This window comes from Lepidochelys kempii, chromosome 3 (assembly GCF_965140285.1).
Source record: "Lepidochelys kempii isolate rLepKem1 chromosome 3, rLepKem1.hap1, whole genome shotgun sequence".
In the NCBI taxonomy this organism is placed as follows: domain Eukaryota; kingdom Metazoa; phylum Chordata; order Testudines; family Cheloniidae; genus Lepidochelys; species Lepidochelys kempii.
The window spans coordinates 162421089-162448249 of record NC_136382.1 but is presented as its reverse complement, the minus strand read 5'-3'; the positions used below and the strand labels follow the sequence as shown (position 1 = coordinate 162448249).

The following is a 27161-nucleotide window of genomic DNA, read 5'->3' as shown; positions in this document are numbered from 1 at the left end:
CAGCATTCCAAGAAATCTCTTGTTTTCTTGGAGTTCAATCCTGAGAGGTCCTGAATACCCTTGATTCGCATTGAAATCTGTGGTAGTTGAGGGTGCTCAGCACTTTCCAGAATCAAGCTCTTAGAAGGTTTCACTTCTGTTGCTTTTTCGCTTAGTAAGGCCAACTGGTACAGTAAGACCTGATGGAGAAGTTTAAAAGAAGGTCTAAAGGTCAAACTTCAGATATTTACCAATGCCTGTTTCCCAATAAAACTCTTACTATGTCCTGAGGAAGATTAGGAAAGCGGTTTGATTAATAAAAAATATTCTGACATTCAGATTTGGTATTGGGGGATTCTGGATTTATGATAAAAAGAAAAGATGCATCCGATGAAGTGAGCTGTAGCTCACGAAAGCTTATGCTCAAATAAATTGTTTAGTCTCTAAGGTGCCACAAGTACTCCTTTTCTTTTTGCGAATACAGACTAACACAGCTGTTACTCTGAAACCTGGATTTATGATAGTGTTGCGAAATGGCTTGCTTAAGAATTATGTATTAACATACAGTAGGTGTACATAGGAAATCCTGGTACAAAAAATCAGGATGTCTGAGAGAACTTGTATTTTTTTTTATTCTTAATTCCTGTGCTTCAAATGTGAGAACTGTGTAGCTGACTTGTTTGCAGATGACTAACAAACTTGATTGTTTTGCTTGGGGAAAATTATGTCTCTCCCAGAAGTGTACTAGCTGCTGACCTACTTGAATGCAATTACTCTTTAAAATCCTGTTTGACCAGTCATACTCAGTATCTAAGTGTCAGCACTGGAAGCTAATAAACTTCCCGTGGCTCAGATCTTAGTTCATGGGTTGTGTTTACCCCCCTTGTAAAAAAAACAAAAAGCAAAACAAAAAAACCCACTACTTGTTTTTGGTGCTGGGAGGTGGGGAGGAAGCAACTCCAATTTTTATAAAATGAAACATAAAATAGATACTGAGAGATTAACTTCACAAGCATATTTATTCTTCAGACATAAAGACATGTTGTCCAAAATGAAAAACTTGTAGTTCTGTAGGGAAAACACACTAACACAACATTAGTCTCTCCAGTCTAGATAAACTTGACTAATTGAGGGTATGTCTACACTGCAATTAGATTTCTGCAGCTGGCCCCTGCTAGCTGACTCGGACTCATAGACTAAGGGGCCACTTAATTGTGGTGTAGATGTTCGGGCTCTGTCTGGAACCCCGGCTTTGGGACCCTCCTACCTCACAGGGTCCTAGAGCCCAGTCTCCAACCCGAGCCCAAATGTCTACACCCAATTAAAAGGCTCCTTAGCTGAGCCCTGTGAGCCCAAGTCAGCTGGCCCAGGCCAGCCGCAGATTTTTAATGGCAGTGTAGACATACTCTGAGTTAGCATTTCTGTCTGCCCTGAGATATCAATACAGGTTTGGCAGCTTTCTTATTTTTTCAGCACTTGCACTATTTCAGAGCTTTGGATATACCCAGTCTGAATGTGGTGGAGCTATGGCTCGATCAGAACTGAGCTGGCTGGACAGGAGTGCATATTTTTAAAAAATTGACAGATTTCTGAATTTACATCCACAATTTTTCAGCATTTTGATGTAAAAAAAAATTTGTGTTAGAAATTTGAATTTTCAGTATTAATTGTGAGAAGGAAAAAACTGTCTCATACTATTAGCTAAGTAATGGAAAGGTTCCATAACATCTCTAAGTCACTTTTCAGTTGTTTTTCTTGTGTGCTTCCAGCTCTTTGTTAATTAGATGAAGGAAGATTTCAACTGAGATTCCAGCAGTAGTAACCTATACTATCTCAGGAACCTCCAAAACTACTTACAATTTCTTTTGTAAGCTCCCTGTAGAGTCCTGTGTAGTAAAACGTGTACTGTGTTTTAATCAATCATCCTTGTGCTCAATGTAGTTTTCAAGAAGTTGAAAATATGGACATAATATTCCTGAATTGCAATGACTTTTTCAGTCAAGCACCCAGCTGGTGTTTGCGGAAGAGTGCTTGACTTTTTGTGATGTGCTTTAGGATTGTTTTTACTACTTTCTGAACATCAGAAGTTTAGGATGATTACACCTGAGAGAATCTCATTTTTCAATCTGCTTTTTGTTTTTGGAGTAAATGGCGAAAATACCTCATTGAAAGCTACATATTTTAAACTTATATGCAAATTAGGACCCCATATACTTTGTGCTTTTAAAAAATAATTTTGACTAACCTACATATTTCACTCTTTCATACTGGCATACTTATATATTTCTGCGTGTGTGTTTCCTGTTAGGTGGTCTGACATTTGATAGAATGTTTTCTCTAGAACTTTTCAAACCTATTCAAAATGTAAGAAACTTTCAACAGGTTGAACATGTTGTTGTTGTTCCTGTTTTAGGTTAAGCCCACAGTGTATTATGTGATTTTCAAACACACACACAAAAAATACACAGTCCTTATCCCAAAAACCTTACCTGCACTGGGGAAATTTACCCAAAAATTCAAACTGCTTTTAAAACCAATTGGAGCCCGAGTAAAAACCAGATTCTAGCAGCTGAAACTGTCTTTATAACCAGTGTAGTTAAGGCCTCTGAAGATAGGTGAAGTTAAGGCTTCTGACAATAAGTGTAGCTAGACAGGATATACAAATGGTTCTGGCTACTTGAGGTTTGTCCACATTGTGCTCCCAACTGATTTTAAAACTGAATTGTAGGGAACATTTTCTCCAGTGCAGATAGAGCAAAAACGCTTAAAAGCTGTTAGAGAAAAAGACAAATTGGAAATGATAAAAGTGGTTCGTTGCAATGTTTTACCTTAAGTAGGTGGCAGTCCATTTTTTATTATTAGCAGCAGTGGAGCTGGTAGTGAAGTCTGTCGTTGGACTGCCAAATACTATCCATTATACAATTCTATTATTGGATGCCTGTAACTTTGCCAGACTGTTTGGATGGAAATTTTCCATGCCATGTATCTGCCTCAGGCTGTGCGATGTTTTTACAAAATAATAATAATTTTCGCTAAATCAGTTCCAGTGTTTCCAAGAACAAAGGAGAAAGGCATTGTTTTGCTCATATATATTTTTAAATAATCTCTCTCATTGTTAAAAACAGCTAACCAGGGCTTTTTATTGGGAGGTGTCTTGGCCAACCTTAAGTATACTGGCACTACCAGCTCTGTCTAAAATATCTCCAAGTATCTATATCTTCCTTAGTGTAATCTGCTAGCTTCTTAGTTGAGTCCCAACACAAGTGAGTATTCGGGGGGGGGATTTAAATGCGGAGGGAGCAATGGCTTACCAAATAAGGTAAGAAAGGGCATACGACACATTAGGGTTGGTAGGGAAGAAGATGTTTATGTGAGAATCTGATCAACAAGCAGGCAACAGTAGCCTGATTTTTGGAGTAGAAGTGATGGGAGAAGGGGCAGTGTGAAAACAGGTAAGGGTGGTCTGTTTTCTGCAGGGCCTTGAACAAATGACAAGACGCTTGAATTTGGTGTGGTAGAGGAGGGGGTTCCAATGTAGGATTTAAGGATGAAGGATACTGTCATACTGATGTTTGAGAAGGATGACCTTGGCAGCCCGTTTTTTGGGTAGACTGGAGAGGGTAATGTGGAAGGCAGAGAGACTGTTGTTAAAATAATTATTTTGTTTGTTAGCTCAGATTGTTTTGAATTAGGTCATCAAAAGTGACTACTCATAGTTTAAATTTAAGTGAATGCTGTTTATCTTCAAGAAGACATTAACCTTCTATTTTGTGTTTATGCCAAAAGAGAAGAGAGAGATACACCGCACGTTCTGGTTATGACAATCTGTAGTTTAAGTCAATTTTCCTAAATAGAATTTATGAATTAGGTTAGTAATGTTCATACTTAAAATATTTTTCTCTTACGTTTAAATCGTATTGGCTTGGGAACTTTGTTAGAAACTCACCAGTGTCTTGGTATTTTTACCTTTACTGGAACTCTTGGCCAGAACGAATTGGTGTGATTTGATCTGAATGCTTGAAATCATTAGGCTTAGAGACCTGATTTTTGGGTAGCTGATCACATTCTTTCCCCACTTCCGGTGTGCTTTTAAGCACACCATGGAATCTTCCCATAATTAGAGAACCTTTATTCTGCTGTAAATGCCATGATTAATATTCATGTAACTAGTATTGAATAAAATTTGCTTTAATTACGGGTTTTGTATAACCTTTTATGTGTCAGTGTTTTCCATGTGCTGCCAGTAACTTGCAAACCTACTACCTTGTGATCTCATCAGGTCTCACAAGCTGCAGTAAGCAAGGTTGAGCACTGCAGGAAATAGTGTTGGTGATTTAGCAGAGAGCTCTTTTCTCTTTGGGTCAGTGGTGAACCAAATGTCTGAGAACGATATGGTTATACTGTGAAGGTGCCATTTTTGGGGGGACGGACAAAATTGAAAACTCAGATTCTGAACTTGTAATCCTTAGAGATTTTATAGCCTTTCTTACAAGAAAAGGGGTATTAGTCCCAATATTCTGGCCAAATTTCAATGTGGTTAATTTGCTTTTTGAAAGAAACTAAATATGATCTGTTGATTAAAATATGCCTCTTAAAAATGTAGATATGGTCGTGTGCCCAAGAGTTACATGATAGACTCAAGTGGCTGTAGCTTACATACACCTTTTTGATATTGATACCTGCGGCATAAGTTACACAACTACGTAGTGGATGCCTTGGCCGTTAACCTTAAATATGTTCTCCATCCCTCTCTCCGGCTGGGTCTGTGCTATGAATGAGGGATGTTACTCCCCTGCTTGTGCTCCCATAGTCATGCTGCCTCTCGCGGAGCTCGGGTTAGCATCAGTAGCAGCGTAGCTGCAGTAGCACGGCAGGACTGCGCCCTGCAGAATACAAACCTGCCTGCAACCGGTGGGCATGTACTCAACATAGCTCAGCAGCACCGCTGCCTCTGCTGCTACTGTGGCTACACCGCTGTTTGTATTTGCGTGTGTATGTGCACACAAGCATGGGAATCACACCCTTAGCTTGGAGTAGAGACATAGTCAGTCTCTCTCTCTCTCTCTTGCATTGTCTGTATTATTGAATTGTTCTACAGAATGAAAAATGCACCTTGAATTCCTTCTTTCAACTTGTTCACAATGCCTTAATATTGTTAGCCAATATTCGGGGTCATATGGATTGCTTCTGATGGGGAGAGACATTAATGATGAAATCATGATCAAATTATTTGATGCAAGCCTGTTTATTTACAAAGAATGTACATAGTGGTGTTTCCCTGAACACAGTAGAGCCAAACAGCAGGAGATAGCTTGTTTGCTCACAGTTCCAAGCCTCTTTCCAGCCAGAGTGCTATCCAAAAGCTCTCTTAGCTTTTTCTCAGGGTCAACAAGTGTTGACCCCTTGTGTGCTCCTTTGGCCTTTCTGTTTCTTCTTTTCTTGTGAACATACAGTGCAATCAAATCAATCTCCTACATTTGTTATCAAACCCCTGACAACCTCCTAGGGCCGCATGGCCCAGCCATGCCCATTTTTGCATGCTGTCTATTCCTTGGGCAGTGACTTTCCATTGTTTCAGCTATCATTAAACAAAGGGACATTTAATTGTTCCCTTATTTAGCCAGAATGGAAGGCAAATGGTCCAGCCCAATAGCGTCAATGAGGTGGTGGGATTGCCCAGTACCCATCATAACAATATTTTAGTACATATGCCTGGTGTGTCTATATAACTTAACTGTTGTGAGTTAGGTTTGAAACTGAATTTCCATAGTAAGAGAAAACATACTAGGAATACCTACAGGCTGGGACAGAGCAAGGTACCAGCTAAAAGGCCACTTGAAATGTGGCAGAGACCAGCAACTGCAGGCTTACAAGCCGTCAGAAAAGTATGCCTGGAACGGATTCTATAACAGATAGGTCCTATACTGGGTAGCTTCAGTTGTGAACAGGCAGTTGTAAGGAGAGGAGTTTTTTAGGGAAGAGACTGAATAACCATGTTGCTGAGGCCAAGACATCTACTTAATGTGTAGCTCCAGATTTTAGAGTTTGGAACTTGGTGTTCGAAAAGTTTCTGTAATAAAAAGTGGTATGCAGCTTCAGCTGTTTGCCATATGCAGTGTGCCACCACATTGCACCTGATTAACATTGGAATATAGGAGAGTCTAATACCTGGTTTCTGTTCCCTGCTCCAAATCAGGCAGAGCAGGGGATTTGAACCCAGGTATCCTATATCCCAGGTGAGTCCCCAACCACTGGGTTCTAGGATATTGTGGAGTGGATCTCTCAATTGCTTCTGTTGAAGCTGTTCCACTTTGTATAAAATACTTAGTAGGTCTGAGAGAGTGAAAATGGCTATAGTTCTCTGGTTGGGGCATGCACTCAGAAGACCCAGGTTCCAGTCCCTGCTCCAATGACTGTGAGTATTTCATAGGAAGTAGAACAGCTTCAGCAGGAGAGATTGAGAGACACCCATCCCGGAATACCCTATAGCTCAGTGGATAAGGAACTCAACAGGGATCTGGGAGACATGGCTTCAAATTCCTGTCCCACATTAGGCTGAACAGGGATTTGAATCCAAGTCTCCTACATTCTGGGTGAGTTCTGTGACCACTAGGCTATAGGGTAAAAAGGGGAAGTATCACTATCATAGAATATCAGGGTTGGAAGGGACCTCAGGAGGTCATCTAGTCCAACCCCCTGCTCAAAGCAGGACCAATCCCCAGCTAAATCATCCCAGCCAGGGCTTTGTCAAGCCTGACCTTAAAAACTTCTAAGGAAGGAGATTTCACCACCTCCCTAGGTAACGCATTCCAGCGTTTCACCACCCTCCTAGTGAAAAAGTTTTTTCTAATATCCAACGTAAACCTCCCCCACTGCAACTTGAGACCATTACTCCTTGTTCTGTCATCAGCTACCACTGAGAACAGTCTAGATGCATCCTCTTTGGAACCCCCTTTCAGGTAGTTGAAAGCAGCTATCAAATCCCCCCTCATTCTTCTCTTCTGCAGACTTAAACAATCCAACTTCCCTCAGCCTCTCCTCATAAGTCATGTGTTCCAGTCCCCTAATCATTTTTGTTGCCCTCCGCTGGATGTTTTCCAATTTTTCCACATCCTTCTTGTAGTGTGGGGCCCAAAACCGGACACAGTACTCCAGATGAGGCCTCACCAATGTTGAATAGAGGGGAACAATCACGTCCCTCGATCTGCTGGCAATGCCCCTACATATACATCCCAAAATGCTATTGGCCTTCTTGGCAACAAGAGCACACTGTTGACTCATATCCAGCTTCTCATCCACTGTAATCCCTAGGTCCTTTTCTGCGGAAGTGCTGCCTAGCCATTCGGTCCCTAGTCTGTAGCGGTGCATGGGATTCTTCCTATCACCTGCTGCTGGTGTGTACTCGTCATAATGTGCCTACCAGCTCAACCTCACAGGTGAGAGAGGCAGAGGAATGCATAGTTTGAGGATTCTTTTGGGGCTTAGGTATGAGCTAAGTGCCAGGCAACAGGATTGAGGCAATTTTGTGCATGACCTCTGGTTGAAATTTAGACACCTAGGGAGTATAAGTGTCTGCGGGGTTTTTGAGGAGTTCAATTATGGATTTATGTTTCTAAAGCAGCAGTGAGGTGCCTAAATCCCTTTATGGTTCTAGTCTCTCATGACCTGGCTTTAGGAAAGCAGATTTTTTGGTCTGCTTTTTAATTTGCCTTTCTCGTGTTGTATATTTGCATATCATGTAAATTGTCAGTCACTGTGAAATCAATTTGAGTCTTAAACTAATTAATAAACCTTTTAATCCCTTTGGAATCTTTGAACAGAATAATGTGCATAATATTGACGATTACTGCATACTTCAGATTATGTGTAAAATTGTATTTCTTTAGGATTTTTCTTCCAGATTCTAAATCCTTTTATTTATAGAAGTGTAACGTTTTAATCCTGCTTTGGCAGACATGAGTTCATTAAAAGTAACTTATATTTAGACATTAATACTATTATATTGTGCAGCCTGTCTTTGTTGTCTTCCTGCCAATATTGCAGTTTTTCAGATATCTGCCTAGAAGTTCTTCAGAAATTTTCATGCTCTACAGGTTGATGCTTTAGATTTGTTGTCTTGCGTCTGGTCATTTCAGACAAATTTGTTTAATTGGATTGCTTTTCATAATTGTGAAAAATTCAGATGTAATGTACAAAATCAAAATACCAAAACATAAAACAGTCTATGTGACATATTAGTAATGGAATAATTGAGTTAATGGAAAAGCAAAAACACTTTGTAACGCAAATACAAGCACAATATTATTTACCAGACAGCCCTATTTATAGATCCAAATTAACTAATGCAAACTGTAGGATGTTGCCTTTCATTTGGTTCTTTTTCCCCCCGCCCTCCAGACAGATTCACACATACATTCTTTTTTTCTTCTTTGAAGGCAGTTGTTGAACATTTATATAAGGAGAAAGGATAATGTCCTGCTAGAAACATTTAACCAGTGTAAATATCTACTTGTGAGACTTCTGTTTGATCAAAAGCTTAATTTTCAAAATCATATTAATTGTAGTTAAGAAGAGGGGAGCACCAAATGAAAGCAGAATTATGGAGTTCTACTACTTGTGCAAATGCCATTATCTTTAATAAGACTTAAGAAACTAAAGGATGTGCACTGAGTACAAAATCTTCAATCTAGTCTAAGGAAAATAATTGTGATTGTTGCTATTTTTAGATTGTGCTATTTGCAGAATACAAAAAAGGCAGTTAATCTTTTTGGGAGGGTTAGCAGTTTTCCTCTCTGTTAGCAATACCCTTTCTTTTGGAAATTTCCCTCAGTCCCAAGTCCCCAGAGGTGTCCAGGGGTTACTGCTGTCTTTGCTCTTGAACCTCACTTGTGGATTTTGCCAGCTTTTGTCAAAGAAGGGACAGGATGTAGCATTCATAGTCTCTGAGACAGCGGACAGTTTGCCAAAGCTTTCCTGTATTTCTGCTCAGGACTTCTACAACACATCCATCCTAAGCATAAGGCTTGAGAGCAGTCAAGCACAGAGAATACCTTTGACAACAGAAGTATGTTCATTGTTCAGTGAAGGAAATCTCAGATGTTATCAGTATTGTCAAACTCCAAATGTTCAAAAATCATGACTTTAAAGGAACTCCAGATTTTTTTTTAATTTGCCTTTTGGTTTTTTTTGCCTTTAGGGTATGCTCACTTCACTTTTTCAAGCTTTTCTCTGCAACCATGCGTGCTAGAATTTTTGTTAAATAAAAGCTGAGATTTTCAAGACATCTCTCAATTTCAGTAAGGGCAGGGAGCGGGGGTGGAAAGAATCATCAGTTGTTACCGCTGTTGCATGCCTGGCAGACTTTATATGGTCTTAAAACTAAAAAATTGTGTAGCCCTTATGGATGTATACTCTTTCAGATGTGACCTGATGTAGGTATTGTTCAGCTCTGGTATGTGTGAATTGATTCCATTCATCTTCGTGGTGTGTTACCCCCTAAAACCTAGTTATACTTCACAGTCCAGTTTTTTCCCAACACCAGAAACATGAAGTCATGCGCACACGCACACGCACACGCACACACACACACACACACACACACACGGAGTTATGTACACAGACTGGGTAATTAGTTGCATATGCAAATAGCCAAATAAGCAAAGGGCAGAAATAGCAATAGGTCCTGCAAATGCCCTTTGTTGTTTCAAGCCAGTGGAAACTCTAAAAGCTGTTACTATATAAGAGCCTACATATATTTTTGCATACCTTGTTTTGAAACAAGTGCAGTTTTGTTGTGCATTGAAGGTAGTACGTGGCCCTAGGTTTTTAGACCCAGCCAAACGTTATAATAAAAATGTAGTACAGCGCTGTCCACAAAATGAGTCTGATGTCTAGTACAGTGAATAATGTAATTGTATCTAGTACTGGATTATAACATAAAAGGCTATCTTAATATCTACTTAAATTGCCTTTCACCTTCCATTCCCCATATAAAGTAGCATGTCTGAAGTAAAAAGAAAAAGAGTACTAGTGGCACTTTAGAGACTAACCAATTTATTTGAGCATAAGCTTTCGTGAGCTACAGCTCGCTCTGTAGCTCAGGAAAGCTTATGGTCAAATAAATTGGTTAGTCTCTAAGGTGCCACTAGTACTCCTTTTCTTTTTGCGAATACAGACTAACATGGCTGCTACTCTGAAACATGTCTGAAGTAGCTCTTCCCCAGTAAACATAGTTTGAATAAAGCTGTTTTGTTTTCTTAACAGTTGTTTCGAGAAGTACGAATAATGAAGATATTGAATCATCCCAGTATAGGTAGGAATTGGATTTGTTTTTCTGGTGACTTTAATATTATACTCTTATCTATTTTGTTTGAATATATTTAGATACTTGTTTTTATTGATCCATTAAATCTTTAAGATGGATGAACAATGTACACTCAGGGCCAGATCCTGCTCTTGTCCTGTTTACTTCAGTGGACTACTTGCATGAGTAAGGCAAGCAGAAATTTGGCTCGTAAAGGATAACTTGCTCAATTAGAGGAAAGGGCTAACACTCAGCAAGGAGGTGGTGTCTGATGGCCAGTAGGGGATCTGTCTCGTACTCTTACTGTTGTTCAGATGGGTTAAAAAGCCTTTGCGCTAATGAGTTTTGCCACTCTCACTAAGAAACTAGGACCTAGGACCAAGAAACCTGCAAAGTGCTATCTTCAGAGAAACCAAGTTACAAAGTATGTAATTTTCCCTTTCTGCTTTAGTTCCCCCCACCTTCAGAGCCCTACTTTGTGATGACAATTCTTCTGGCTGAGGAGGGCTGGACAGTCTTGTTCCAGAGACAGTTAATGTTCCTGAATCGGCCAGAGGGCTTGTTGCATACAAGGTATGGACAAGGTATACAAGTTATTACATAATAGGTACTCCCTTGTCTCCATTTTTAGAGCTGAGTGTGCTGCATTTCCAGCATTCTAAGCTCCTACTGGTCCCCCTCCGTCCCACCTGTGACCGTGGTAGTTTTATTAGTATTATAATCTGATTGGGAAAGCCTTTCAGTTAGAATACCTGCTCCGTTTGGCACCAAAACTTTGTGTCTTTTTAAGTTGATCAAAACTCCACAACTTCTCTAACCGGGAGCGGTTGGAATAGAGAAGTAATTTACTTGGGATTTTTGTGTGTTTTTTTGGTAAGAATTCCTGTGTGGAACTAAACACTAATTTCAGCATGAATTTCATTTTTGTATAGTGTTTGTGAAATACTCCTGAGAAAGTTGTAGAAGATTTTATATATTCATGATGTTCTTACAACTTAATTCTCCTTTTTTCAAAACTGTTTAAATCTTCTGGCTTGGTGGTATCACTGGTTAATAAATTTTATTAATTTAAAGAATAAGTGTTTGGGCTGTATTTTAAAAATTTTGATGAATTTTTGCTGTTTGATGCAAGCTTTCATTCCTTTTTATTTCAGTAAAATTATTTGAAGTTATTGAAACAGAAAAGACACTGTATTTGGTAATGGAATATGCCAGTGGGGGTAAGTAGTTGTTGAACTCCCAGTTTTGTGGGTAAACTGAAAAGTGGAAAGTAAATCTTCATGCACAGATACCCAACTGAAACCAATCTTGACATCTGGGGTTGTGTTACGTCTTGTGTATTGCATGTTGTCTGTCTGCCTCATGGAGTCTGTCAGGGTTACTTCCCCACTCTGAACTCTGGGGTACAGATGTGGGGACCTGCATGAAAGAACCCCTAAACTTATATTCTACCAGCTTAGGTTAAAAACTTCCCCAAGGCAAAAATTCCTTTCCTTGTCCTTGGATGGTATTGCTCCACCACAAAGTGATTTACACAAAAATTCAGGAAAGGGTCACTTGGAGTCCCTATCCCCCCAAACCCCTTCACCTCCTTTTCTGGGGAGGTTTGAGAATAAAATACCAACCAATTGATTAACAATGTGAGCACAGACCAAACCCTTTGGTTTTTAGGACACTGAAAATCAATCAGGTTCTTAAAAGAAAAACTTTATTTAAAAAAAAAAGTAAAAGAATCACACCTGCAAAATCAGGATGGAAGTTAACTTTACAGGGTAAATAAAAAGATTTAAAACACAAAGGATTCCCCTCTGACTCAGCTTCACAGTTACAAAACAGGAATTAAACTACCTCTTTAACATAGGGAAAATTCACAAGCCAAAACAAAGGATAACCTAATGCATTTTCTTGCCTTACTTACAATTTTTGTAATTTTAGATGGTTCATTTCAGGTATGTTTTCAGGAGATGTTGTACCTGCCTGGTCTCTGTCTCCGTCTGGAGAGGGAACAAAACAAAAGAGCCACAAATAAATCCTCCCCCCACCAGATTTGAAAGTATCTTCTTTTCTTTTCTTATTGGTCCTTCTGGTCAGGTGCCAACAAGGTTATTGAGCTTCTTAATCCCTTACTGGTAAAGCGATTTAGTACAGCTGCCCTGGAGGATTTTATGCTACCCTTTTCTCTGTTTATGACAGAGTCCCTAACCAGAACTTTAAGGTACAGTTCTGCTGTCAATTAACAGTGTTATGCATAGTAGATTACTTTATTTTACAGATGTTTGTGTAGTTTTTTTTTGATAATATACCAGGAGATAATCTGACTTTCATTCTAGCAGAGGCTCAGGCCTTGTGTGTCTCCCATCCTTATACTTACATCACCAATAGAGAGAGCACCTGCCTCTCGTCTTCACCTTGTGTCAGAGCAGTGTAACAGAGGCAAGGTCTGGGAGTTGGGGATAAGAACATGGGACAGCTGGCCAGGCAGATTGAAAAGAAAGCCAGGTGGATTTTGGGAACACAATTGGTACTCATTTAGATGGGGAAATGGCTGTTTAGAAAGGGCATAGAGCTTCCACCAACTGGAGATGGCTGTTTGTCATATACCGTCGGGGAGAGGGACCCCTAGCAATGAAAATCTGAGAGCCGTTTGGTGAAGAACTTTTTGGCCTTAAACTTCTCACAAAATAAAAGTGATGTGAAGACATGCAGTGCAAGTCTGGTGTATAAGGTGCCACCCCTTACGCCTAGAACCTTATCCCTTTTACAGTAGTATTCTTTATTACTCTAACTGCACTTTAAATTGGTCTTTCATTTAATGCCCATTTTAATATAAGAATTTTAAAAAACTGAAGTCTTACTAGGAAGGAATCTGTTCTTGTAGGTCTGCAGTAACTATGTTGTCTGAACAGTGAAAACAAATACAAGCAGTAAAAAGGAATCTTTCCTGACTGCTTCCCCCTCTCTCCTCCTCAGGACTGTGGGCATGTTTGAAATGGTTTTAATAAACAGACTAGTTAGTTTTCTGAAACCTGCAGACAGTGTTTTTCCTTGATAAGCCCAGTCGGTAATGTGGGTGGGTGGCTTTTTACACATATTGTGACAGGGTCAGGCCAGACGGCTACAGGAGAGTGATGGAAGGCAGATATATGAGCCCCAGGTTAAGTAGGTCCCTTTTCCCTGGGTAAGGTAACAGGGAAGGTTCCAGAACAATCAGGAACTTTCTGGAATCAATTAAAGCAGACAGGCTGATTAGAATACCTGCAGCCAGTCAAGAAGCTGCCAGAATCAATTAAGACAGGCAGGCTAATCAGGGCACCTGGGTTTAAAAAGGAGCTCACTTCAGTTTTTGGTGTGCGTGCGTGGAGCTGGGAGCCAGAGGCACAAGAAGCTGAGAGTGAGAAGGCATACTACTGGAAGACTGAGAAGTACAAGCATTATCAGACATCAGGAGGAAGGTCCTGTGGTGAGAATAAAGAAGGTGTTGGGAGGAGGCCATGGGGAAGTAGCCCAGAGAGTTGTAGCTGTCGCACAGCTGTTAGAGGAGCCACTGTAGTCAGCTGCAATCCACAGGGCCCTGGGCTGGAACCCGGAGTAGAGGGCGGGCCCGGGTTCCCCCCATCCCTCTATCCCCCCAATTCCTTACTTGATATTGGAGGAGTTGAACTGGACTGTGGATTCCACCAGAGGGAAGGTCTCTGGCCTGTTCCCCGATCCACTAGGTGGATCAGCAGAGGCTGCAGGCATTATTCTTCTTCCTTTTCCCCATGCTGGCCAGTGATGAGGCTAACTGAGTGAATGGCAGATTTGAGCCATGAAAGTGGCCAAACTGAGGGCTGCTGTGAACCTCTGAGTCGAGAAAATCTGCCAATAAGCGCAGGACCCACCAAGGCAGAGGAGGAACTTTGTCACAATATATATGTTGAGGTTTTTTGTACATAGAGGGTCATATCCGCTATTGAAGTTGATGGAGCTACAACTGTAAACACTAGCTGAGCATCTGGCCCAAATTCATGGTATGTGGGTATTTTTCTTGATAGTCTGGTATAAATAATAAAGCCTGAGCAGTATAACTTATGCTTCATCTTTTTCTGGTTCAGGAGAGGTGTTTGACTACTTAGTTGCACATGGAAGAATGAAAGAAAAGGAGGCCCGTGCAAAATTTAGGCAGGTATGAAATTGTTTCTGTTTACAGTATTTTTAATGAACTTTAACTCAAAAATATTTGCACATTTTTTTAAAAAGTGAAAGCTCATAGTTGTAGTGATGTGTATTAAAGCTAGAATGGAAAAATCCCTCAGGAGGCAAATACCTATTTCCTGAGCATAATTTAAAAATAGTAAGACTGTTTAAGCTTTTGTTAATGGATATTCTTGAGAAACTAAATTTCTTTCATTATGACTCACTCCAGATTTTATTAACTCTTTGAGTATCCTGAAATAATCAGATGTTCTTCAGTGAGGTTGTTATATGGCGATATAAACTTTTAGTTTACTCATTTATAATAAATCATGTATTTTATTAGGGGTACTCTTTAAAATATTCTATCATCATCACTTCTTTCCTGAGTACTAATCTTCATGTATGGTTACTGCGAAGAGGATTAGGGGCAGGTTTTACTTGTGCACTTTCGTTTATTTAGATATAATAAGCTATTTATATAACTTGGTGTTTCATTTTTTCAAACTTAAGATGCAAAATAACCATATAAAGAAACTAACTTAATATCAAATTAACTTATTTGCTGAAGTCTCCTCATACAAATCTCTTCATTTCATTATAGGTTATGTAATAGAGAAAATTAAATTTAGTTATGTTTTAGCCTTATTTTTTGTCGCATGTTCACAACTTCCTCTAAAATTCTCCATTTGGTCCAAAACTACATGCTTTTTTTCTTCTTAGAAGTGATATTTTTGGGAAACTGATCAAAGTCCATTCAGTCATTTGAGTAACAGGAGAGTCATAGAATCATAGAATATCAGGGTTGGAAGGGACCTCAGGAGGTCATCTAGTCCAACCCCCTGCTCAAAGCAGGACCAATCCCCAACTAAATCATCCCAGCCAGGGCTTTGTTAAGCCTGACCTTAAAAATATCTAAGGAAGGAGATTCCACCACCTCCCTAGGTAACGCATTCCAGTGTTTTACCACCCTGCTAGTGAAAAAGTTTTTCCTAATATCCAACCTAAACCTCCCCCACTGCAACTTGAGACCATTACTCCTTGTTCTGTCATCAGCTACCACTGAGAACAGTCTAGATGCATCCTCTTTGGAACCCCCTTTCAGGTAGTTGAAAGCAGCTATCAAATCCCCCCTCATTCTTCTCTTCCGCAGACTAAACAATCCCAGTTCCCTCAGCCTCTCCTCATAAGTCATGTGTTCCAGTCTCCTAATCATTTTTGTTGCCCTCCGCTGGACTCTTTCCAATTTTTCCACATCCTTCTTGTAGTGTGAGGCCCAAAACTGGACACAGTACTCCAGATGAGGCCTCACCAATGTTGAATAGAGGGGAACAATCACGTCCCTCGATCTGCTGGCAATGCCCCTACATATACATCCCAAAATGCCATTGGCCTTCTTGGCAACAAGGGCACACTGTTGACTCATATCCAGCTTCTCGTCCACTGTAACCCTTAGGTCCTTCTCTGCAGACCTGCTGCCGAGCCATTCGGTCCCTAGTCTGTAGCAGTGCATGGGATTCTTCTGTCCTAAGTGCAGGACTCTGCACTTGTCCTTGTTGAACCTCATCAGATTTCTTTTGGCCCAATCCTCTAATTTGTCTAGGTCCCTCTGTATCCTATCCCTACCCTCCAGCTTATCTACCTCTCCTCCCAGTTTCGTGTCATCTGCAAACTTCCTGAGGGTGCAATCCACACCATCCTCCAGATCATTTATGAAGATATTGAACAAAACCGGCCCGAGGACCGACCCTCGGGGCACTCCACTTGATACCAGCTGCCAGCTAGACATGGAGCCATTGATCACTACCCGTTGAGCCCGACAAAGTAGCCAACTTTCTATCCACCTTATCGTCCATTCGTCCAGCCCATACTTCTTTACCTTGCTGGCAAGAATACTGTGGGAGACCATGTCGAAAGCTTTGCTAAAGTCAAGGAACAACACGTCCACTGCTTTCCCCTCATCCACAGAGCCAGTTATCTTGTCCTAGAAGGTAATTAGATTAGTCAGGCATGACTTGCCCTTGGTGAATCCATGCTGACTGTTCCTGATCACTTTCCTCTCCTCTAAGTGCTTCAGAATTGATTCCTTGAGGACCTGCTCCATGATTTTTCAGGAGTCTGAGGTGAGGCTGACTGGCCTGTAGTTCCCAGGATCCTCCTTCTTCTCTTTTTTAAAGATTGGCACTACATTAGCCTTTTTCCAGTCGTCCGGGACTTCCCCGGATCGCCATGAGTTTTCAAAGATAATGGCCAATGGCTCTGCAATCACATTCACCAACTTCTTTAGCACTCTCGGATGCAGCGCATGCAGCCCCATGGACTTGTGCTCGTCCAGCTTTTCTAAATAGTCCTGAACCACTTCTTTCCCCACAGAGGGCTGGTCGCCTCCTCCCCATGCTGTGCTGCCCAGTGCAGTAGTCTGGGAGCTGACCTTGTTCGTAAAGACAGAGGCAAAAAAAGCATGGAGTACATTAGCTTTTTCCACATCCTCTGTCACTAGGTTGCCTCCCTCATTCAGTAAGGGGCCCACACTTTCCTTGACTTTCTTCTTGTTGCTAACATACCTGAAGAAACCCTTCTTGTTACTCTTAACATCTCTTGCTAGCTGCAACTCAAAGTGTGATTTGGCCTTCCTGATTTCACTCCTGCATCCCCGAGCAATATTTTTATACTCATCCCTGGTCATTTGTCCAATCTTCCACTTCTTGTAAGCATCTTTTTTGTGTTCAAGATCAGCAAGGATTTTACTGATAAGCCAAGCTGGTCGCCTGCCATATTTACTATTCTTTGTACACAACGGGATGGTTTGTCCCTGTAACCTCAATAAGGATTCTTTAAAATACAGCCAGCTCTCCTGGACTCCTTTCCCCCTCATGTTATTCTCCCAGGGGATCCTGCCCATCAGTTCCCTGAGGGAGTCAAAGTCTGCTTTTCTGAAGTCCAGGGTCCATATTCTGCTGCTCTCCTTGCTTCCCTGTGTCAGGATCCTGAACTCGACCATCTCATGGTCACTGCCTCCCAGGTTCCCATCCACTTTTGCTTCCCCTACTAATTCTTCCCGGTTTGTGAGCAGCAGGTCAAGAAGAGCTCTACCCCTAGTTGGTTCCTCCAGCACTTGCACCAGGCAATTGTCTCTTACACTTTCCAAAAACTTCCTGGATTGTCTGTGCATCGCTGTATTGCTTTCCCAGCAGATATCAGGGTGATTGAAGTCTCCCATGAGAACCAGGGCCTGCGATCTAGTAACTTCCGTGAGTTGCTGGAAGAAAGCCTCGTCCACCTCATCCCCCTGGTCCGGTGGTCTATAGCAGACTCCCACCACGACATCACCCTTGTTGCTCACACATCTAAACTTAATCCAGAGACACTCAGGTTTTTCTGCAGTTTCATACTTGAGCTCTGAGCAGTCATACTGCTCCCTTACATACAGTGCAACTCCCCCACCTTTTCTGCCCTGCCTGTCCTTCCTGAACAGTTTATATCCATCCATGACAGTACTCCAGTCATGTGAGTTATCCCACTAAGTCTCTGTTACTCCAATCACATCATAATTCCTTGACTGTGCCAGGACTTCCAGTTCTCCCTGCTTGTTTCCCAGGCTTCTTGCATTTTGTATAGGCACTTGAGATAACTCGAGGAGAGAGTCTGAAAGTGGGAATTTCTATATTTATTAAAATTTTAAAAATCTTCATTACATTAGTTTGTGATATATAGTCATTCTAACAGCATTTGCTAGTACTGTATTGAATAAAGTAATTTGACTAGAATGATACCACATTCAATGGGCTAAATTAATTTAAAGTGATTCCCTTCATATGTTGAAAATTTCTGTTACTTTGAGGAATGTTTTATGTAATGAAATCTTTTATCCTGAAGTTTTGGATGCTTAACCCTAGAAGGATAAATAACATAAAAATACCTTTTCCTGTTTATGGAGTGTGTCCTCTGGGTTAAAAGATTAATATTAACAAATTAGTAATTTATAATGTGGCAGCTTAATAGCATAGGATATAAACGTTATGGCATATCGTTCGCGAAAATAAAAACATAGTGGATACGTTTTTAAATGTATATTTCTTCTTTGAGTGATTGTCTGTAAGTATTCCATTTTAGCGTGTTTGTGCGCTGCCAACACAGGAGATTTGGATCTTTTTGGACTAGCAGTACTTGTTCGCTTGCGCTTGCAGCTCAGAGCCCTTGTGCAAACCCCCCCCCCCCCCCCAGGGTAGAAAAGGGTCAATGTGGGCTAGCCACCTCTCAGTAACTTCTAACTGTGGCATAGGCTGAGATGAAATGACTAGTGCTGTCCATTTTTTCTGTGTTTTGCATAGGATTAGTTAGTAAATATTTATGCATAAATTAGGAATTATATTTGGTATAGGTTTCATTTGGGTAACTTTGTTCTTAATTTCTTGGTTGCCTAGTACTGCGTTCTCAGTCTTCATTGCTAAGCCAAAATCGCCCGGTTTCAAATATTGCCCTTTATGTGGTATTTCCATCCTTCTACTGAATGTTTATTTTGCTTAGGGGAAGGGCGTATATTTAGCAAATGCTCAGTTTGCTGTGCGTTTTGAAAGTGAATACAGAAGTTCAAAGAGGCCAGGCTGAAAATGTACTTTTTCCATAAATGTTTGAAGCCAGTCTCAAATCTGGGCTCCCAGGATCCTTCTCTTTGTGTGCAGACCTCTTTCTCTACTAAAAAGAGCTCTGGGTGTTTCTGTGTATTAAAGTTCTGTCTCTCCTACACCTTTGGCAAAGGCTGTAGCTCCAAAAACGTCAGAGGGGGTAAAAGACTCCATCGTTATAACTTTTTATAACCTTGAAGGGGGTACAAGGGCGCTGGAAGCACAGGCTCAGGCTGGTAAGCACTGCTAGTCCAAAAAAAAAAAAAAAAGTCCCGATCTCCGGCATTGGGGATGTGCAAACAAGAGAACATCAATTACTGTAAGGATTTTTACACTCCCTGTATGTAAAAATACTTAATTCTCCACTAATGCATACTAGGAGGCAAAATTAAGTATAAGCTATGAAAAACCCTAATTATATAGGGATTCAAATTAATTCTTATTGAAAATGTTGGTGTTTCAGATTGTATCTGCTGTGCAGTACTGCCATCAAAAGTGCATTGTTCATCGTGACCTCAAGGTAGGTTTCTGTGGTTTTGCTTTTTTTTCTTTTTTTAACATAACTAATTGACAGTATTAGAGCAAGTTCACCTATCTCTCTTTCCACATAGCTGCCATTGCTGTAGTATGAATGCTTCAAACACATTAATGAATTTATCTTCACAATACCCCCACGAAGGTGGGAGGTACTATTTTCTTCATTCCATACTTGGCGAATTGAGGTATATAGAAATTAAGTGGCTTGCCCAACATCACAAGGAGGCCTGTGACAGAGACACGAAAAGAACCTAGATCTCCAGAGTCCCTGTTTAGTGCCTTAACCAGAAGACCAAAAATTATAGCTAATGATTAAGGATAGGATTCTGTCATGGAGGACTTTCTGGGACCTCTGTAACTTCTGGGGTATGGTCAGAGCAGCCTTGTGACTGCCAAAGCAGCAGCTGATCAGGGTTAGGTCAGCCCCTGCTGCGGGGGAGCAGTGGCGGGACAGGAGCGGCTGCAAGGCCCAGCATCACTCTGCTTGTCCTCTTCTCCCCCTCTCCCCCTCCCCCCAGGTATTTTTAGTAAACGTCAGGGATTTTTACTCAAAATACCTGTGACAGAATCCAAATGCACTGAATGCATCCGATGAAATGAGCTGTAGCCCATGAAAGCTTATGCTCAAATAAATTTGTTAGTCTCTAAGGTGCCACAAGTACTCCTTTTCTTTTTGTGACAGAATCATGACCCATACTAATGATATACAAATATCCACAAATTGAAAATGAAAAAGCTCATTTTAATGCATATTTATTATAGTCATAAATGCTGCCAGCTATCATGGTTTCTAGATTAAGACAATTTATAGTAAAATGCTTAAACTGATCACGTCTTTTAAAAATCTGTAAGAGATGTGTTTTTTTTCATCTGTTCTTCTTCACTCTCTCTAAGTATTTGGTGGTCCAGAGTTGGAGTACTGCAGTGTCTGACTGCTTTCACTCACTGTGCAGCCTTTATTGTTCTTTGTAAATTGTTATTGTCAGCGAGGATAGTTAGGTTAGTGATTAGAGTAGTGTTTCCTCTTTTTGTCCTCCCTCTTTATTTTCTGTACCTGTTGTAGGGAACTTGTTTTTCTCTGGATCTACCCAGCACAGCATCTTGCTTGCTATGGTGAAGCAGAAATTGCCAAGGTTTCAGAATTGCCTTTCCAACGAGGCAGTAATGCTTCTTAACTTTGGACACACCAAATGTGTTTCATGTTTGGGGAAGGGCATGTTATTGACAGATGATCAATTTGTAAATCATTCTCAATGAGGATGCAGAAAGCTAGTGAGACATATCTAAAAATGTTCTTAATGGAAAAATGCATGTATCCATCCTAAGACCCCAAGATCCCTGGGGCAGAAAATCCTGATCAGTTGTCATCTGAAAGTACTGCTGTCACCTCCTCATCAGGCTGCTCCTTGGATGTGAACAGTCTTCTTTCTCACCTCTAATGACAAGGGGGAAGAGAGGCATTCTGATGTTAAAGGGAGAAGATCTAGTTCTCCTACAATGGAAACTAGCTCTAAGAAGCATAAATCTTCTGCATTTGTCTGCTGGGTCCCTTTGTGACCCATTTGGACTCCGGTCACTGAGCCCCAGTATTGGTCTCCTCAGACTGAAAAACTTCACCAGGTACTACTTGTGCAGCACTGAAGCATACAGTATTAGCATCTTCGGTACCAACCACCCTGGTACCAGTGTTGTGGATTCACCACCTCTTGGCATCTGAGTTCTCAGTACTGAGGAATTTTGTGGTACTAGGAGATCTGTCTTATCTGTAACAACTCACCACTGTTAGCTAATACTAAGGTTTTCCTCCTCTGGTACCATGTACTTCGCAGACGGGTACTGGCTAGAACAAGGGACGAGAGTTGCCTACTACGAATCTTGCTTCAGCTCCACTACTTCAGGAGTAGTAGCCCTCAGCTTCTGATGATAGCAAAGAGCCTTCTTGTTCACTAGGGTCATGAACAATGACTTACATCTTTGAAAGGGAATCCAGGGTTTATTATTGTTACCTTATCTCCAAAAGACCTAGGGATCTTAATTCCTGGTGTCCTCCACCATGGCCCCCCCGGTCCTTATGCTTACCAGCACCTTTGATAGTACTGGACGTATGGGGTTTTCAGTCTACAAGGGGAGCAGCATTTGTGTCATGGCCAGATCTAAGCTCCATCTCTGCTGTTACAGAGAGTAGCACCCAAAACTATTCAAGAACCTTCATTACTGATGAGCATCTGCATCGTGGCTCTGATGTAGAGCTTCAGACTGAGAATCTTAATGTACCATCTCCTGATGAGGTGGTTCTGCAATAATCAGCCTCAAATTTGATGAGTACAGATCCTTCCAAGAACTGCTCAGAACGGAGACAAACACACCGGAGGTACTGGTAGAAGTGGTCCAGGAGAGGTCTCACAAGCTCCTGGACATGCTGCACACCCCCATGCCAAGTTGTCTAATGAATGCCTTTAATTGAAGGCCTTTTGGATCCTGTTAAACTGCTCTGGCAAACACCAGCCTTGAGAGTTCCTACATGAAAAAGTGCAGAGCATTGGTACCAGGTCCTGTCTTCTGGATTTGAGCTGCTTTACTCACATTCTACTCTAGGAGCCCTGGTGGTATCTGCAGTCTACAAAAGATGGACACGAGGGCCCTTAGCAAGTTATCCCCTGGGACAGGAGTCCAGAAAATTAATCTTGTTGGATGGAAAAAGTACTCCTCGGCAAGCTTTCAGATGAGAATCACCAACTATCAATTGCTGTTGGCAAAATGACTTTCTGAATAATGAAAACATTGCAGCATTCACTGGCAAAATCCCGCAGGACTGCAGAGAGGAATTTAAAGAGCTGATTACTGAAGGACAGCATGTTACATGCTTGTTCTCCAAGCAGAGCGTGATGCTTTGGATGTGGCAGCTAGGTCTGTGGCAACCTCAGCTGACATGAGACAATCATCCTAGCTGCAAGTGTCTGGCGTTCCTAGGGAGCTACAGGTTACCAGAGAAGAATGGCCTTTTGAAGGATGTGAGTTAAATACGAAGACTGATCAGGCCTTAGTCTTTGAAAATATTCTCATGCAATGCTCAGGTCTTTGGGAATTTATACTTGCAACATAACTTTAGTGGCGCTCCACCTTCTTGGCCTACAGAATGTGCTTTCCAATTGCCTTAGGAGAAAACCTGCAAGCAATCTTGAATAATCTGTGAAGAACTTCACATTCAAGAACTATTTGTCAATTGGAATCAACAGCCTACATATCTGTTAGCGATGTCACACAAGAAATGTCAAAACTTCTGCTTGAGAGGAGGTCTTGATCAAGGGTCTCTAAGCATCTGATCTCTCTCTAATGTCCCTCCTTGTCTTTTGCTACTCTGATACCCATTTCCTTTCTGATTGTTGATCAACAAACTACAGTTTTTGGCTTAGTAGGAGGACAGCAAATATCAAAGTGTATTGCTGTATTGTGGTTTCCTGAAGCATTTCCGGAAATTTTTCTTTGCTTTGAACTGCTACATAAAGTATGTTATTGCTTTGCATAGTGGAACTAAGTAGAGTAAAGCAAATAGCAGTATATTGGCTTTTTATTAGGAGTACCTGATTCTGCTGAAACATAAAAAGTCTGAGGAATGAAAAACAGACTATAGCAGCCCTTTGTTACAAAACAGGTCCTTCAGGGTGCATCCAGCTACAGTATGAGTAAATCAGCCACACTTTTCAGATGGTGACTCTGTGTTACGAAAGAGCAGAATCATTCTTTCTCTTGGATGTAATATTGGACTAAAATTTGTCATAAATTGGTAGTTTGAATGTGTTTTTCTGAAACTTGACTCCTGTTGCAAATTGTACTGTACTTCTATGACATGGGAATTGAAACTTTACAAGCCAGAGAAAAAACATCCTGAGACATGCCCTCCTCTTGTTGTTCCTATATTTACCAAGAGCTATTGAAGGGGGAAGAAAGAGAAGCTTTGAGCTAGGTAATAAATCTGCTGCACATCATCTCCACATACGTGAACATGGATAGTCATGATGGCAGTATGCTGCCGTATAGGACCACAATGTGTTTGTCATTGGTTTCAGGGGTGTCTCTTGCATGCGCAAAAAACAAACAAAAAACTAAAAGAATCAGCAGTAAAGGATTAACCAATAAAGAGAAAGAGGAGCTTGTTATAACTTGAGGATATTTCCTTTTTAATATATTATGGTCATAGCCTGAGGTGAACAAACTCAGAGAACAAAGATTGAACTGTATAGCCGAGGGTATGTTGATTAAAGTTAACGGGAAGCATCCTCAAGTTATAATGAAATTGTTTGAAGAGTCCAGGTTTAAGGCTACAAAAATGGTCTATCAAATTGTTTAAAGATAGTTTTTAAAAACTAACATAAGCAAGAATTTCTTTTCTCCTTGTGTATTTCCTTCCCCCACTCCTGCTTTTCATTATCTTTCTTCAATCCACCTAATTACTTCCCACAGATTAGCAAAGGTTCTTCTCTCCAAAAGAACTCAATATTTTTAAATGGTTTAAAAACAAATTGGAAGGGAGAGTCAGGGATTCTCTCAGTGTGAATAATGTAAAGGCAAATAGACACCGATTGTGTGCCAAGAGCTTTGCTGGACTGTAGTTGGAAGGAATGTTGAGGAAGGCCAGTCTTGGTTCACTTTGATTTTAAAAGAACTCCATGGGGTTCAGTGCAAGCAATACTGAGATCCTGGAGAACAAAATGAGTCAAAGGGGTGGGATTAACATAAAAAAAACCCCAACAACCGGTTCACCTTTTAGCAGTTTGTTAGCCACATATTCTTGTTTTCTGAGTAAATACTTTTTTCAGTTTCATCTGGAGTGGGAGAGAAGGTTTAGTGGTGTCTTCATGGACATACAGGCTCAATTCTGAGTACAGCCAATCGTAGTAAAGGGATTCTATCCAATCAGAGTTACTTGCGTAATCACTGTAAAATTATTGAAAACTTGCTGTTCAGCAATTATGCAAGTCCTTCAGTCTGCTTATGGCGATCATTTGATTGGAATACAGGCATTTTCACACTGTGCAGACACTGAGAAATAACAATATAGTAATTAAGCAAATCACACTTCCAGAACTGGCATATTACAAGGAATTATACAACTATCAAAATTAGTGCTGTTTCAGTTAACTGAAGAGTAACCCTGCATTGTGGCTGAGACATTCCATTTCACCAAAAAATTATTAGCATTTCTACAGCTATCTCACCCATTTGTTGTTTTAGCAGTTTATCTTTGCTAAATTTGAATGTGACAAAATATTTTATATGCATCTATATGTATACTGTATAATACACACATACAGGATTGCCTTTTGAGAAATTAGAGACATGCTACTTGTACTTACCATACATTTTTGATAAATTTCCCTGTCCTCTGCCCTCTAATAAGCCCGGGCCTATTCTAACATTCCAAATCCCTGAGATGATTTAAATAATCAACCTTGCAGAAAAGTATTTCATCCTCCACTCAGCTGTGCCATTTCCTCCAAAGTTGCACCTGTATGTGACCTGGTATGGTAGGATTCAATGCCGAGATAGTAACAGTAGCTGTAGATATTAAAATGTGACAGCCTTGAAGCCTAATGTCTTGAGCTATTCCAGGGTTAGACTTGAGAACTTTATGCCATTTGGAAGTGGGAGATTCCTGGCTTCCCAGTGGGACCCAGCACTTACTTCAATTCCATAAAGTCACGAGACTTTTGATGTTTTCTGTTTTTGATTATTTATACAGGTGTGTTTATATTAATTTTGAATTTCTCTCCCTCTGAGGTGTATACAGTTGTACTCATGGTAACTAAGGCTCCTGGCTTTGCAGGGAGGGGGATACTAGAAATAATCAAAATCAAACTGCTTAGGAACATTTTATAGGTTTTTAAAACCGTTTTCTCCTTAACACATGGCATATCCAAATGATGAGGGAATGCTGTGGTATGAAGATTTTCTTTAGCACTTGTTTGTGTTGACCTGCATAACTCATTGTGGCTTCACTACTCCTGGGTAATGTGACTGACTGCCACAAACTCAAGCTGACAAAACTTTTATAGTAACTGTCCTATAGTCCACCTGTGTAAATACAGACAGCACATTACTGAAGTGTAAATGTTTCTGAGATTTGCCTGGCTGCTGCTGCTGCTATTAAAGCATGCTGAGTAACGATGGAGGAGGGGAAACTTTGGTGAAGGATGCTGAAATAAAGTACAGAAAGTACCATGAAATATCTATTGTCCAAGCAGACACTTGTGTTTTAAAGTCCTAAATGAGGGTAGAAAGAACCGGAAGTTTTTAAAATTTAAGATGGATTTATTTATTTAAAATAAAACAATATTTAAATTATTTTTCTTTTAAAAAATAAACCTGTTTAAAAATTAAGTAAGGCTTAAACTTACTATAATTAAATTTAAGTAATTAAGCAATACATATTTGTTGCAGAAGTTTTTAAAGAAAGTCAAACCACTGAACTGGTGGAAGTCACTGGCTAGGCACCTGGAACCATTTGTTGAAGTGCTAAATCAGCTTTTGATAGCAGTAACCTCTTCTCCTAGTGCAGAGAATATTTTCTTCATTTCAGTTTATCCAATCAATATAGTTCAAAGTCGAGTCTGACTGAGAGTTGAAAAAACTAGGAAAACTTGTTTTCCTCTTCCAGTCTTTAAATAAAAATGAGGTGTGAGAAGAGGATCTGCTAGTTCTAAAAATCTAGAAGGACATGGTGACCAGAAACAGTCCGTTAAATTTACTAACTAAAGATACCTCCTTTGTCTAATAAACCAGTTATTTTTGCATGCAAAACTTGTTTTGATCAACCTTTTTTCTTACATATGCGACATGTTTAAGGTAGTTCTATTTAACCGATAAAAAATATTATAATGCTGTTTTCGTGCAGTTACTTGAATTCCAATTTTCATCCAAATGCAGCGTGACATAAATCACAAGTAAATAATTAATCATCTAGTAAATACGAAATGCATCATTCACTATTTTCTAACACAATAAAAAATGTAAAAATAAGAATAAATATCTTAATCTACGTAACTGCTTAAATAAATGCATATAGATGTAGTGTATCCTCCTAGTTAGCAAAATGTACCAAGTTTAGTGTAAAAGTTATATTTAATTGCAAATCAGCATGCTTTACTAATCAATGAGAATCAACCCCTTTTCTTCCCACACCTACCCATACACATGGCAACATGCCTGGGACTCCATTTATATCCTTTGGAATCAAACTGGTTAAGTCTTCTAGGCCAAAGCTGTCAATTTAGAAGCACTAGATTGCTTTTGAATTCAGTCAACTAGTTTTAACTGCTGTCTAGCTTTATGCACTGTAAATTATTGTCTGAACAATAAATCATTTGAATTTAACTTTATTTGCACCTCAGAATTGGACTCCGAATATTTTAAATAGCAATACTCTAAGTAGTGCATTCACAGGGTTTGTTTCCTTTGTTCTCTAATGTCAAACAGTCAAATCGTATATTTTGGAAAATGTAACTTTTCTTATCAACAAATGATGCACACTTATATGTTGATCTTTA

The 27161-nt window shown here is 40.2% G+C and overlaps 1 protein-coding gene across 11 annotated transcripts in view; it reads left to right on the top strand.

The window, feature by feature from the left end:
- MARK1 (microtubule affinity regulating kinase 1) overlaps positions 1 to 27161 on the top strand; it is a 119263-nt gene that overhangs the window by 59562 nt on the left and 32540 nt on the right. For 9 of the 11 annotated variants that reach the window (XM_073338840.2, XM_073338843.2, XM_073338839.2 and 6 more), the window contains exons 4-7: positions 10243 to 10291; positions 11437 to 11502; positions 14377 to 14447; positions 19544 to 19600. In XM_073338840.2, the coding sequence (XP_073194941.1) occupies positions 10243 to 10291; positions 11437 to 11502; positions 14377 to 14447; positions 19544 to 19600 (243 nt within the window). Of the gene's footprint in view, positions 1 to 10236; positions 10292 to 10733; positions 10867 to 11436; positions 11503 to 14376; positions 14448 to 19543; positions 19601 to 27161 lie in introns of those variants that run through there. The other 2 variants (XM_073338846.2, XM_073338848.2) reach the window with 2 other exon arrangements.